We start from the raw sequence: 14,862 nt of genomic DNA, 5'->3' as shown, positions 1-14,862 counted from the left end.
AAAAAAAAAAACAAAAAAAAACTAACTTGCAACCTGTTAACCATTTACTGTGATTTTTGTGATAAATATGTTGGTGAGTAATCAGTCCCTGTGACTGTGACACTATCTAATATCAATATATTCTTATCTGGTGCATGCTTGAACTCAATTATAATTCCGAAAGTTATGTTGCAAAGGGAGTCCCTAGTAGTTGCTTTAGATAGAAGAGCGGCTTGGCAGTAAAAATCTAATCTAGCGTAACTCCCATGTTGACAAGCACAGTTCCAACTGTGGCAGAGTAACAACTTAGCAGTGGGACTGCAGCACAGCACAGCACGCCCAAATCTCATTTCAAATATTTCATGGCTTAAGTTTGCTCATACCACATGTGACCTTGATTCTTCTCCTATTGAGGATCAGAAAGCTTATTTTGGAGTTTTGATTAGTTGAAGCCTAATCGTGGTATAGAAAAATTCAGGATTTAAACTAAAAACCGTTTTATATGTTGAATGTTCTCTGAATTCAGATAATAATAAACCATTTACCATTTATTATGGTGCTTTCCAGCATTTTGTTTTGTTTATATTTATTATTCAATACAACAGTACAGTGTGAGTGACTCTGTGTCCGTGTGCATGTGAATGAAAAATGCATGACTGCTTGTGTGTAAACACGAGTATTAGCAGCTCTTGTCTTTCGAAAAACAATATACTTATTTTCTGATGTCACAAATCCAATAATGCTCTTTGTTGGCAAATAAATGCACCACAGAACGTATGGAATAACTTGTTTGACTGAGGGCGGAAGTTATTATATCAGAGTTGGAGTTGTTTTTATGAGCTAGAGTATGTTTGGTTTGTAACTAGTTTGGTGGGGCTTCCAATACATTTAAACCCTTGATCACTTAAGCATGGAAACATTGCTTTGTCATGTCTAAATGACCTGTCAGACACTGTTGTCTGTAAACGCCTCCTGTGTTGAAACACTTGTTGCTGTGCTGAATGATCTCCCCACACACTCCTCGTCCATCTGTTTTTCATGTTCTTTCTTTTTCCTCCATCATTTTCTAATGTTTCTCCACCTGTCTTTTTATCTATTTTTTTTATTTCTTCCTAACGCTGTTAATAGCGCTATGTAAGGATGTACACAGGAGGAGTTAGCTCATTGGCTGAGCAGATAGCCAATCAGCTTCAATCTCAGGAAGACACCAAGCCCTTACCTGAAAAGAGGGATTTGGTAAGCACTCAGTTCCAGGTGGTAGAAGAGGCACACCCTCTGCACAAGTCAAAGCCTCGCTTGCCAGAGTGTTGTTTTGTTCAGTGACATGTGGTTGATACACTGATGTCTTAGTTTTCTGTCCCAGTTGAACCTTGATCCACCTCCCTTTGCCTGTAGAATGTGTTTGCTTGACAAATAACAGAAGTTTGGGTTACCCTTGTGTTTGTAGATACTTTGTACAGTTATGAAAAATGATTTTTTTTTACTGTACCTCCTTGTTCCTAATGATGACTTGCTGTGATGTGGTTATTAGATTATAAAATAGCTGAATAAATACCCAGCATACTTTTACAGTGGTGAGATTGTGCCTTGATAATGTTTACTAAATCTTTGATAAACTTAAGCCTCTCCTCTCAATTCCCGTATTTTTCCCCCTTTTCTTCTAAAGACTGATTAAATGCTTTATCTTTCCACAGGGCTCTCTGAGAAAAGAGTTCCCGGTCAACATCGGAGGCAGCGACGTTTGCTTCTTCTGTCGAAAGCGTGTGTACGTGATGGAGAGGCTGAGTGCAGAGGGGAAGTTCTTCCATCGCAGCTGCTTCAAGTGCGACTATTGTGGCACCACACTACGACTGTCCTCGTATGCCTTTGATGTGGAGGATGGTAAGGAGATAACTCCTTTGATTTTTCCATCTATATGCCGTCTGTCACAGTTTTTCTACATCAAATGTGCAGAAAATAAATTGAAATTATCTTCGGCTTAATGATCACAACATCAACCAAAAGACTTTGAATAGAGGACAATTGCAATTTTGAAAGTATCACATCAGCCTGTACATTTTAAAACCTCTCAAAATGTGCAATTTTGGCACCCCCCAGTGGTAGTATCTAAACAGACACGGTCAAGATGTGTACCACAACCTCCCATTCCACCCATGCATCCAACCTAAAAAATACTTGAAATGAATGGACTGAAAGCAGCACATGAACTTCACAAAATTTCACTAGGCTTGCCTAAAAAAAATTATGCCATTAGAATAATTTTCTATAACCAACGAAACCAACTAAATTTCAATACTGTCCAGCTTTAAGTTTGTAAAACTCACTTTTCAAGATGTGACATGACCTTACATTATATTAGTACACTGACAGCAGAACTGAGTCCCATGATTCCATATTTTCCCTCTCTGGGAGGTGTCTATTGTGCTCAAGGACAGGCAACACTTTGTTCAATGAGACTGAGAATAGCTGTTTTTCAGAGTTGGTCGTGGGACTAAAACCCCACTGCTGGTCTAACATGAGACAAAAAAGACATTTTTTAAATTCTAAATGACAAACAGACAGACCGCTTCTACAGAACAGATAACAGCCTATGGAGTTTATGAGGTGAAATTTGCAGATTATGCACCGTATATGTTTTTTTATGCATTCAGAATGTCTGCTTATGTTGTCTGTCTGTCTCTTTTATCCTGCAGGGAAATTTTACTGCAAGCCTCACTACTGTTACCGTCTGTCTGGCTATGCTCAGAGAAAGAGGCCTGCTCCCTCCCCTGCTCCAATCACAGCCAAGGTACCTGTTTTTATTTACATGATGAAATCCTGGTGGAAAATCAGATATAGCTGGCAGTTAATTAAGAAAGTAATTGTTTGGCTTATCTTCAAAATGCAGTGCTTAGATATATAGGAGAACATGAGCCACCATGTAGGAAGCAGAGTTGCATATTGATAAGGAACCCTTTTATCCTTTATTTTGTACCTAGATAAGAACATTTGACACTTTTCTGGAGTTGACGTCATCTGTCTCTCTACCTTTGCAGGAGAACCAGGCGCCCCAAACTCCCACGTCGACCGTAGATGCTCCCGGAAGGGCGATGGCAGCGGCAGCGCCCTCGGCCGAACTCCAGCCCTCAGGTACCCCACTTTCCTCTCTTGCTGTGGCAGTTGCGCCCTGCCGTCTGGCCATGGGCGTGGGAGTTCCGCTGCGTACCCTCCGCCGCACGCTCTCCTGGACCTGCCACCAGGTGGCACACAACCCCCTAGATTCTCCCTTCCTGTGTACCTACTGCATCTACCTCTTCTGCTGTTTCACCATCAAAGTCCTGCTCAACCTTCTCTAGCATGACTTCTCTTGTCCCTCCTTCCTTACTTTCTTTTACTCTTTGCCAGTTAATGTCAGTTGGACTGTTCAGATTTAGCTGACTGTATTGACTCACTGAGCGTTCACTGAGTGTTCATGTGAATTTTCTTAGTCTTCGTCTCAGTGATTGATTTATCTTTTGAAGATGCAGCATTCTCTCTGTCCATGTTAGCAGCCAGTTCATGACTTGTGATTGGCCGGAAGCAGTTAACCTGCTAACTTAATTTTAGAAGTGAATGGTGCATCTTAAATTTATTTATTTGTTTTTCTTGGCTTGGAAATTAAAAAGAGCTGGACATAGTCCCTTCTGGTCAGCTCTCCAGGCAGCAATATTAACCCTTTGTATAACTCTCTTGTTCTTCTTCTCATCCTGATTTTATTGTGCTCAGTGAAGCAATGATCTGGCAACTTTCTTTACTCAAAATATCAGTCAAAATTTGGCATTTAGAAATACATTAACATATCCCTAAGTTAATTGTTTACCTAAACCCGATTTTTGCTTGCCTGTGTTTTAATGAAGAGCCAAGCTTTACTCTTCTGTGACTGTAACCTCTAGTGGCCTGTGACTGCTCTCTTTTACCTCTACCTCCTCCTGTGTGATGTGTTTCTTTTAGAGCCTGCTTTGTGATGTGTTTCTTTCTCTTTGTAAGCTGTTTTGCACCTACTGTATCCCTCTTACTGAAACTCACCATACTGTGATGAAGTGCCTGTATCAGTGCTTTTGTGAGCTTTACCTTTCCCCCTCCTATCAGAGCAGTTTAAAACTGAGAGCTTGAATTAGTGCCTGTGATTGGTTCTCTTGTGATTTTTCACTCCTCTGTCACACTTTCTCATCTGCCTTGTCCTCCTGCATCCCTCAGCCCATCACCCCTGACAGTTTGCTGCTAAGACCTACTTGTGTTTTGCTCAGTATAGTGCATCTCTGCTGCATTTATTGCTTTGCATATTATAGGTGAATATAATCGTAGAGCCTGCTGCATTGTGTGGCAAGTGTAGTATTATAAATTGAAATAGTTACTCATAAGTACTGTAATGATACTATAAACATAATGTAACATTAATGTGAGATAATAACAACGTTAAAGAATTGCTTTCATTACTAAACATAAGCAACATGGAATACAATAACCAGAAGATTAGCTTCTGATTAAGATTAATCGGAAAAATCAAATCATATTATTTAAATGAGGTCCATCGCTCTAGAGTACACAGTAATAGGAAGTCAAAGTAAAACTGTTGTTCTTCAAGTAACTAAAAAATCATTTTCGGATTATATCTGTATTATTCACTTAAATTATAATGTATTTTTTCATCACTAGTCTTAATATTTTAGTAAATCCCTCGCTATAATTCATGATTATCATTATTGAAAATATTGAAAATACATATGAATAGATTTTCAAAAACAGAATTTGTCAGTGTCATGGGGTCGCTTTAGCCCTTTAATTGTTATGGAAAGGTTAAGCATAAAATTTTAACTGTAATTTTCTTCACAGCTGTGTTGCATTTTCATGCTTGAAACCATTGCAGCTGTCTGACCACATAAAATAAACATATACAATGCTACAGTATCAAATATCACACATTCACTTTCACACCTATCCTTTTTAGTGGGATGACCCCAATGTAAATTGGGGTCATTGCTTACAGCATTTGTAATTGGAGGGCAACTGTATCTCTGATTAAGTGAGTGGAGAGACAACAAGTGTAGTATAATGTGTAAAACACTTGCTTTTTAACCATTCCACTCACATTCACCAAATACCTTCTTTGGAAATACAGTTTTAAGATTTGCTTCTCAGGATGGGAAAAAGGCAAGGCACCAACCTTGTACCTATAACTGTAGAATAAAAGAAATATTTTAGAGTGTTAAACTTATTTGTGTTTGTTGATAATATCTGCTGTAGGAATATAATATAACACAATAAATTCAGTTCTAGATCTTAAATCGGTGTCTTGTTGTCGGTTTGTCCTAAAAATACAGAGTTGCTTTAGTAAATGGGAATAAATAATTATACAGTAAAATTGTGTGGAAATGCGCCAGTTTCATTGTTGGATGTGCGATGGATTTGATGCTACTAAACTGATTTTCTCACACAAAACTTTAGTCAGAATTTGTGTCTTTAATCACAGTAGTTTTTCACAAATAGTTACACAGTGGATTTGCTATAGTCCAGTTTATTTTCTACATAGAAAAATACAGTTAGAAGCTTAATCATCAGTCAGTCCTGCATGCCACCCGCGCTGCTCCTCTCCTGTAGACTGTTGCACCTAACTGATTCAGTTGTGTTTTGTGCTCTCTTTCCTTGCCTTCTTACCTCCAACCTGCTGCCCGCCCTGATGCCTGCATCTCACCTGGGGTCTCAGCACCAGAGGTCAACGGACTACAGGAGCCGAGCCTCGCTAAACGACTGCGGGGAACTCCAGAGCGCATCGAGCTGGAGAACTATCGTGTGTCCCTGCAGAGGGAGGAGGAGCTGGAGGAGGTGCCTGAGGAGACGCTGGCGGAACACAACCTCAGCAGTGTGTTGGACAAGGCTACGGATGCTGACCTGGGCTCCAGGTAGGAGCATAACAACGAGATACACAGTTTTTGATTATTGCACTTTAAAAAAAAAAAAAAAAAAAAGTTTATTATTTTGTATATTTTTTATATCTATAGCCTTAATGCAAACTTACAAAAAGAGAATAAAGAGAAACAATAAATAAATAAATAAACAAACGCAGCACATCATACATAACAACAGTAGCCGTAGTCACAATTAAATTAAGTGCAGGGTAATGTTTCTTTAAAAATAACATAACTAAATTATATATCCATATTACAGTACCTTTTTGAGCGAAAAAAAGAAAGGAAACAGAATACACAGCATGGTGTTTTACATTGGACTCAACACATTCATTCTTACCCTGTATGAATTTCAGTACAGGGTCTCGCTCATATCTTATCAAACACACCAAACACTCTTCTTCGATTATTGCATATTTTGGTAATCCATTAATCGTTTTGTTAATTGTCATTTAACGATTAAAAATGTCAACGATTCTCTATTCACCGCCTCTGAAATGCGAGGATATGCAGCCTTTCTCTGTTTTCTATCAGTGTAAAAGGCATATATCTCTGGACTTATCGGAAAAAAGAAGTAATTTGAAGACGCCACTTTTACCTTTTTTCACAAATTTCGACCCGACAATGAATCGAAAACCTAACAATAAATCAATTGAAAAAATAAACAATTAATAACTTAAAATAACTCAAAATAAATGTTACTTGGAAAACTGGTGCATACATATTTCTGTTGACTCCTTAACACCCAATGTAAATACATTTCAGAAAAACATATAGAAAATACAAATTTGTTCCTTCCTGTAGAAAATGGAACATTAGAGTCATTGTGAAATACTGTAGGAGGAAGCTGATGTTTTTGGCCTCCCCTGTTCTCCGACAGTAGCTCAGAGTCAGACATGGAGGAGGAGGATGAGCAGGAGGATCAGGATCAGGATCAGGAGGAGGTGGAGGTGGAGGTGGAGGTGGAGCAACATCAGCTTCCCAGTCCCTCGGACCTTGGCGGTGTTCCCTGGAAGGAGGCGGTAGAGCTCCACGCCAAACTGAGAGGTGACCTCGGAGACGAGGGTGAGGGCGAAGGCGAGGGTGAACCTCAGGGCGATGCAGTCAGCAGAGACGGTGAAGTAGATGAAGAAGAGGAAGAGGAGGAGGAGGAGGATGAAGATGAGGAAGAAGATGATGAGGAGTCAAGCGATGGTAAATTTATTTTTCCACTCTTGGTGTGATCTTGGAAGACTACAAATGTAGTTTGTTTGCTTTTTTGTATGTTTACACCCCTGTCCAGTGTCCGATTGTCCTTCTTAGTTGCCTTTGCTTTTTATCGAAGTCTGTTTCATGTGTACTGTCACTCTCTCAACCGTTGTTCTCCTCATCCTCTGCTTCTTTCCTCCTTTTCCACCCCCCTCTTCTTCATTACTTCCCCCCTTTGTCCACTGTGTTTGTGTGTGCGTGCATATATTTGTGTATGTTTCTTTTGGGGGGGATGGCCTCTGTCTCCCCCTGCTGGCAGAGGGGGATTACTGCCCCTGGGATAGAGAGCTCCAGTCAGGCCTTTGGCTGGACAAGTACCTCACAGATGAAGAGGATGTTGGTACATTTAAAGGTAGCAGCAGAAGTGCCTGTGGATGTGTTTGCAGTTACTTTGAGCGTGATGTTTAATCCTGGCTGGTTTGGGTTTCATTTTCAAGGATTTCTACAATAAGAGTGTGGCTTTCCTTTCTTTGTTTGTGTTTTATTGTTTTGGTTTGTTGGTTGCAGTTGTGTTTCAAAGGAAAGTGTGTTTCTTTTTACTGTGAGTCCCACTTTAACCTGCTATTTATTTATTACCTCTGTTTTTGTACATGGCTTTCAAATACTAATCTGATAAATGCCAGAGATGTTTGTGTTTTCCACATAGGTGCTGCAGTTATGGTTTGGTATTAAGTGGTAGAATTGTTGTGTTCCACAAATGATTTCTTTCTTACTTTATATATTTGAAGCTCACTATTATGGTTTGACTTTTTTGCAGTCTAGTGCATGCAGCCTCCCTCTTCCTCGCCTTTGATGATTTTTTCATTACCACTGTATTCTAACTGTCTCTCTGCCTCTCCCTCATATTTGTCTTTTCCCTTCTCTCTGTTTCTTGTTTTTCTTCTTCTTCTTCTTCTTCTTCTTCCCCCCTGTCTTTCTCTACTATCTTTGCACAACTGCCCTCATCTCCTTTTTCATGGTTCACAAAACTTCACCACAACCCAAAAAACACAACACTGCACCACACGCTGACTCCCTCATTTAGCCAGGAACCTACAGATCCAACAAGCCCTGCAGCCTGTGGATCCCCAGGCCATTCCAGGTTTGGTGAGAACACACCTGGACTCTGACGGAGACAAGGACGGCCTGACGGCCTCGGCCTCCCAACTCTCCCAACCCTCTGAGCTCACGCAGCCCTCCTCCACAGGTAACCCACCCAGAGGAGCCGAGCACCTGGGAAGACTGTGGGCCTCACAATGTTAAGAATCAGGGTCTCCTTTCATCAGTGCGGCTGCTGCTGTTCTGTCTTCATGTCTGTGTGTGCGACAGGAAGAGCCACCTCACCCAACTAACCCACCTGTTGTTTATAATCATCTCTGATTTTGTACATTTTTGTCACGTTGCTTTTTTTCGTGGAATGTCTAATTTTGTGTTCAGTCTTTTAATTTGTCATTCAGAGTTGCTGTTGGTCCGCTGGGGTGAACGTTAAGTTCTTCAACCACATCCCAGTGCACCACATAACCCCCTTGTCAATTCCTTTTTGATTTTGTTCTGCTTTGTTCTTTTGTGTTCTGCTATGTCCTTTCCCATGTGTCTAATTACTTTACTGTTATTTCCCTGCCATCTATCCCTCGTCGTTCTGTATCTTCTGGTTTGAACGTAGCACCTGCCCACACATCCGCCCGACACGAGGCAGTGAGAGTCTGGTTGGAGTCCATGTCTGGAGGTAGCTCAGACGTCAAACGGGATCGTGACATCCCGCCTTAGACTTGTACTCTTATCTGTCTATCGGCTGGCCTTTTCCTGGAGCATGCGGAAAACACGTGCAGAGACCAGTAACCTCACAAGCATGCATGCTGTACGGCTGTCGCTCTTGAGAGTTCTTCTCTCTTGGGATCGTATCAGCGCCTGTATTTCACCTTTCCCAACCCAACCTCTCACCGTACCCTTTCCAACTTCCAAAATATGTATTTTCTCTTTACTTACATAGCAGACTATACTGCAATATAATGTATTCCAGAGACAGATGAGCTATCAAGGCTTGAAAACACTTAATACCCCAGTGTTTCTTCCCCTGATGGGTAATATGTGCAGTATTTCATTGGAATCTGCTGGTGCTGTTATTATTTTTTTTGGACTAACCCCTTAATGGCTCTTGAACTTGCAAAAAGTTTACAGAATGAGTCTGCAGAGGCACTTAATCAACAGTTTAAAAGCTTGAATGAATGGAATGAGAGTCCTTAGTTCATGGACAGCGCTTGTTTTCTGGGTTAAAAGCTCAGTAAAGATCTACTTGTGCTCAGACCTGCTAGAATCAGATGGTCTTTCAGTAAGTGCTTGTGCACCCACATGAACAATAGACCATTTTGTGCATTGAGCACAAATGATGGTTAATGTTGTGATATTATTGCATATAACTGCATGAATTAACTGTGTGGGTCGTTTCTCCTGTTCCAGTTTTGAGTCTTCCACATGAGGGACTGCTGCTCCTCCCGTAACCATCGTCATTAACATTTCCGTTGTGCTTTTGCTGGTTCAAATGTCATCCATTTTGCCAATTTATAAATGGATAGCTGCATGTATTTACTAATGCTACTCTGCGCCCATCTTTTGTTCATATTTATTGACAGACTTGTATGATTACATTTGTATGCAAAACGAATGTCATTTTTTACCAGAACACTTTCTTTAAAGCTTTTTGCAGGAAAAAAATAAGATTTTAGTTAAACACACCACTCTTCAAAACTTTGCTTTTTTCATGAAGCAGTCTTTTAATTCTTGTTCTTTTTTTTTTTTTTTTCCCATCTCCAGCCATTAATTTTTGAAAAAAGTTGAGTTGAGGTTAGGTTGTTGTAGAAAGTTGCAAAATGTTCTCTACTCTTTGAATGAGTGAAGACAGAATGTGTTACCCTTTTGACTTATTTCTTGCCATTTCTTTGTTGCGCCAGAGCCCGGCGAGGATGAAGACCTGGAGGCAGAAGCAGACAGCCCAGATATAGAACCTGGTACAGAGATGGATCAGGGTAAGCTGCCAGACAAATATAAATAATAACAAGACAATCAGTTCTTTCACGTCTTTGGTTTATAATGAACTCATCACAATAAAATACTGGAAATATTTAAATTATTATAAAGCTGTATAACAGTGCAATACTTCATAATGTTATGTTTAAATTCCAGATGACATCCCTTCAGATGCAGAAGCTGAGGCTCGTTTGCACCAATCAGAGCATGTTGAAGCTCTTCCTGAAGAAGACAAGAAATCAGAGAGTGTGGAAATGGCCTCCAGTATTGGTAAACATCACTAATCACTCCTTGAAATTGCTCATTCACGTACATGTTTGTTACAAGAATAAATAGCAGTACATTTTTGTTGTTTGTTCCTTCAGAGCCATCCAGCAGCAGCCCAGTGCAGAAAGAAGATGTCATCCTTTCCCCTCTCAAACCATCACCAGGGCCTGAGACACACGTGAGATAAATCTAAAGTTGAAGATAAGTGATGGTAGTTTTGAAGTCCTGAAATCCTGAGCGTCTCTGTTTTTCTTTTCCAGATACCTCTTGTGAAGTCTCCCGGCACTCGCTTTTTCCCTGAACCGTTCATACCTGAGGAAACGAAGCCTGACAGGACTACTCCTTCTCCAGCTGCCAAGAGCCCGCCGTGCCCTTCCCCTGCTCCTGTCCACGATCATTTTACTGTCTCTTCTCCTATTTCTCCTCCTGCTGCCGCTTCTCCTGTCAATGTCTCTGCCTCGTCACCTCCCAGTTCACCCAGCAAATCACCCATCGCCTCTCCACTCAAGCCCGCAATCAAGTCACCTGTCAGATCCCCTGTCAAATCTCCAGTTAGCTCACCAATTCGCTCCCAGCCCACCCCCCTGCCAGAGACTTGCCCACCGAAATCTCCGGTCTACCCTCACCGCTCCATTTGCCCTCTCACGGGTAACCCGCTCTCCCCAATCTGTGCCCAGCCTTTGCCTTGTCAGGAACCGTCGTCGCCCCTCACCTCCGATTCTCCCGTTAGAACTCAGCCTGTCCCCGCGGTCACTTCAACGCCCATGACCAAAGCTGACGAGGACACATCGGAGCACTCAAAGTCCATAGATTCCTCAACAGAGGAAACTCCCTCTAAAAAGACGGATATCATTGAGGAGTTTTGGTTAAAGAGTGCTGAGATAAGAAAAAGCCTGGGTCTGACTCCTTTGGATCGCAGTAGCAAAATTTTAGAGAAGAGTGTTGTTAAGGCTCCAACACAGGAACCAACTCCTGTCAAGACACAGTCTCCCGATGTGTCTGAGGAACAGAAGCCTGCCTTCACTGGCCGCGCTGTCATTCGCAGACTCAACATCACTCTTGAGGGTCAGGTCATTACTCCCATTGCACCTGCGGAGCCCAAGAGTAATGGCTCCGATAAGAGAGACCTCAGCAGCAGCTCTGGCCTGGGGTTGAATGGGAGCCTGGCCACGAGCCAGATGGCAAACAGTGACAGCTACAACATGTCTGACTCCACTATGCTCACCCCGCCCTCCAGCCCACCACCACCTGTGCCTGCTAATCAGTCTCCAGCCGTGCTCAGGCAGCAGAGACATCAGGTGTCCTGGAGCAACGGAACAGAAAAACCTCCACCTGAGCGTGCCAAAGAGCCGGCGAAAACCAAGAATCCTGTTCCTACGCCAAGGACCCAGCTGAGCCCTGTGTCTGCACCCAAGCCTGCACCCAGGAAAGTCCCGTCACCGCAGGCAGAGCCAGAAGCAGCTCCAGTGGTCGTCATGAGGGAGAAGAAGAAGCCTCGACCGGTGGAGATGAGGAAGTCATTTGTGGAGACGGTGGAGGAGATTCCGTTTGCCGATGACGTGGAGGAGACGTATGATGAGCGGACGCCAGAGACGAGCATGAACAGGTATTATACTCCACCCACCAGCAAGCCCAGCAGGGAAAGACCTCCTCTGCATTTGGCTCTAGCGATGGAAAATGGTAAACCCAATATCCAAAGCAATCAGGCCTCTAAGACACAGAGGGCAACTCAATTCTCTCCAGAGGCAAAGGAGATTGCTGAAGAGAGAATGAGGGCCAGAGAAAAGTCTGTCAAGAGCCAGGCACTAAAGGACGCCATGGCCAAGCAGCTAAACAAAATGAAAGAATCTGACGTTGACAAGGGTGCCTCACCTAAAGTGGCCTGGAGTGTGACCCCGGATACCGCAGGAAAAAGTAAAAAGTCAGTCGGATCTCCGAAGACATCGGCCGTGAAAGCCCTGGAGTCGAAGAAGGCCGAGACCATACCGGAGCGTTTCTTCAGCAGCAACAAGAGTCTGGACAGCTCGGTGGCTTCGTCCGACGGCTCCTCTACGAGTAAGAGCAAGAAACGAAGTTCCCTCTTCTCGCCGCGCAAGAACAAGAAGGAGAAAAAAGCCAAGAACGACAGCAGCAGGGTCTCCGGCACGGACGAGACACCGCCCAAACATAAGTCGTTATGGAAGGCTGTGTTCTCAGGGTACAAGAAGGACAAAAAGAAGAAGGATGACAAATCGTGTCCGAGCACGCCGTCCTCAAGCTCCACCACTCAGGACTCTGGGAAGAGAACATCGCCCCCTGGGAGATCGTCAGGTGAGAGAGGCAATCCAGAGTTTAAAATGCGTTTTTGAATGTGGGAATTTAGTTAATTTCTTTGCTTATTTTACACGTTACAGACTTGAAATCACGCAGAAACTTGAGCTTCTCTGAGGACTCGGACCTGTCCTGTGACGACGTTCTGGAGAGATCCTCCCAGAAGTCTAAGGCAGATGTGAGTAACAATAGACCCAACTAAGACATTTCACATCTTTGCCATCAGGTAATTTAGACATGTAGAGCTTCGCAAAGCCAGCTTGAGTTGACTCGGCTCATTTAAGACATTTTAGTCCGTAAAACATCTGCTGACAATCAGTGGAGACCCGCTGCCCAAAGCCGGACCAGTCAGCAAACTGTAGAGTGAAGTTTAGATGAGACTGTGACTCATTCAAAATTTCTGAAGCCTTTTGAACAGCTACTCTTTTTGATCTTGTTGTTGTAGATATAGTGAGGCTTGATTCTGAAAATCACTATCTTCCCCTCACATTTATCAGCAAAAATCTCACACAAACAGCAGTAGCAGGTGATGTGTTCATCCAGTTAGGTGCAAAGCAGAACACCATTAACATATTTACACTGCCCTACGTCTAACCCTGGCAGATATGCCTGTGTAGCCTTTGCAGACTACAGCGGGTGAGACAGCATTTTGCAGACAGGGCTTCTGCGAGGCTCGACGTGTCTTCAGTACATCCATTGCCTCTGTTTCTGTTTTGCTTCCCTGAAAACCACCTTCCATTTAAATAATTTCTTCCACTCCCAGCGGCATATGGACATCTTTGACCTAGTGTCAGGCATGCAGAAGGAAGCCATAATAAAGGAGGAGAAACTGGAGAAGGAGAGAAGGAAGGAGTTAAAGGAGAAAAAGAGGTTGAAAGAGAGGCATAAAGAAAGAGGGCGGGAAAAAGAGGTTGATCGAGAAAAGGAAAAAGACAATGACGAGGTATTGTGCAGTGGTGGTTAAATGATTTTGAATTTCAAATAAACATATGAACACTCACATAGCCTACATGGCTTGCCTCTGGCTGTTGAAGCTGGCCTGGAATTAATTTGTAATAAAACTTCATTAATTCTTTTTTAAGGAGACTATTAAAAAGAATATTTCAACTTTTTTCCCCTCAGAACAAATCATGTACCCAAGTCATGGTTGAGAACATATTTTTCAGCTCCACAATATGACATATTAAATGTACATCATAATCATATGTGTTATCAAAATTGCTAAATGAGTGAATTCTTCAAGACTGGATTCATTAAATATGCTGGAGGTATGGCTTTTGCGAGGACTGTCTCTAATATGAGCTCTTTTATTTGAATTCATTTGTATTCATTATGCTTATGGCTGAAATTCAAAATCTCTGTCTCTGCTGCTGCTCAGTTTTTGTGTGTGTACCTGGTGGTTTAGATAGATACAGTGAGTTCAGGGCCAGAGGCATGAATCCATTAACTATTGGAAACGCACACAAAAAACAAACTCTTCACACACTCCCATTTAGTTTTCTTCATCCTGACGACACGCGTGGAGAAGGAATTGACATTTTCTTACTCTTCATGAATACTGGTCTGAATTTGGACTTTATTCAGCTACAGTCACGGGAGATTAAAGCTGCATCATGCCTGCCAGGCCGTGTGTAATTGAATGAGAGCCCACAGGAATCGAGTAGACTAGTCTCTAGTATAGTATTATAGTTTCCCAGCTCTGTAAGTGTATTTAATAGAGACTTTTCTTACCACTTTATGGGAAGACAGGTCTCTCAAATCCTTGGTTTTACATGTCAAATCCGTTTCTTACAATGTAATTTGTGATTTAGTGTTTCATTTGACTAATTTTGAATTAACATAGATGTACAAAATGTCGCTGCACCCTGTCATATTTATGTTTTGGTGTGGGATATTAACATTGCCTGTTTTGATCATACCTGCTAAATATTACTTTTTTTTTTGTTTGTTTTATTTTGACCAATTTTCACATAATCATTAACCCATTTAATCATATCATCTGTATCATGTTTGTTTCCTCCCTTTTTTATGTTTTTTGTCTTCCCCAAGTCTGTTTATGTTCCTCACGCACTGGCGTTCAAGAGATCATACGCCACAAAGGTAGTATTACATACATTCCCATTGATACCCC

General features: G+C 42.0%; 1 protein-coding gene across 2 annotated transcripts in view; it reads left to right on the top strand.

Moving 5' to 3' along the window:
• Positions 1–14,862, top strand: part of mical3a (microtubule associated monooxygenase, calponin and LIM domain containing 3a) — an 85,367-nt gene that overhangs the window by 55,035 nt on the left and 15,470 nt on the right. Inside the window, exons 26-41 of one of the 2 annotated variants that reach the window (XM_087176397.1) lie at positions 1,108–1,215; positions 1,674–1,860; positions 2,673–2,767; positions 3,015–3,108; positions 5,702–5,897; positions 6,784–7,097; positions 7,411–7,503; positions 8,176–8,337; positions 8,794–8,856; positions 10,079–10,153; positions 10,311–10,424; positions 10,520–10,599; positions 10,682–12,731; positions 12,815–12,909; positions 13,495–13,674; positions 14,781–14,831. In XM_087176397.1, the coding sequence (XP_087032523.1) occupies positions 1,108–1,215; positions 1,674–1,860; positions 2,673–2,767; positions 3,015–3,108; positions 5,702–5,897; positions 6,784–7,097; positions 7,411–7,503; positions 8,176–8,337; positions 8,794–8,856; positions 10,079–10,153; positions 10,311–10,424; positions 10,520–10,599; positions 10,682–12,731; positions 12,815–12,909; positions 13,495–13,674; positions 14,781–14,831 (3,957 nt within the window). The remainder of the gene's footprint in view (positions 1–1,107; positions 1,216–1,673; positions 1,861–2,672; positions 2,768–3,014; positions 3,109–5,701; positions 5,898–6,783; positions 7,098–7,410; positions 7,504–8,175; positions 8,338–8,793; positions 8,857–10,078; positions 10,154–10,310; positions 10,425–10,519; positions 10,600–10,681; positions 12,732–12,814; positions 12,910–13,494; positions 13,675–14,780; positions 14,832–14,862) is intronic. The other variant, XM_023415480.2, reaches the window with a different exon arrangement.

The sequence above is a fragment of the Seriola lalandi genome, unplaced genomic scaffold (assembly GCF_002814215.2).
Source record: "Seriola lalandi dorsalis isolate HSWRI2012SDOR001 ecotype SW California unplaced genomic scaffold, Sedor1 jcf7180002054553, whole genome shotgun sequence".
In the NCBI taxonomy this organism is placed as follows: Eukaryota; Metazoa; Chordata; class Actinopteri; order Carangiformes; family Carangidae; genus Seriola; species Seriola lalandi.
Note: the sequence above shows the minus strand (reverse complement) of the source record. Positions and strands in the feature narration are given on the sequence as shown.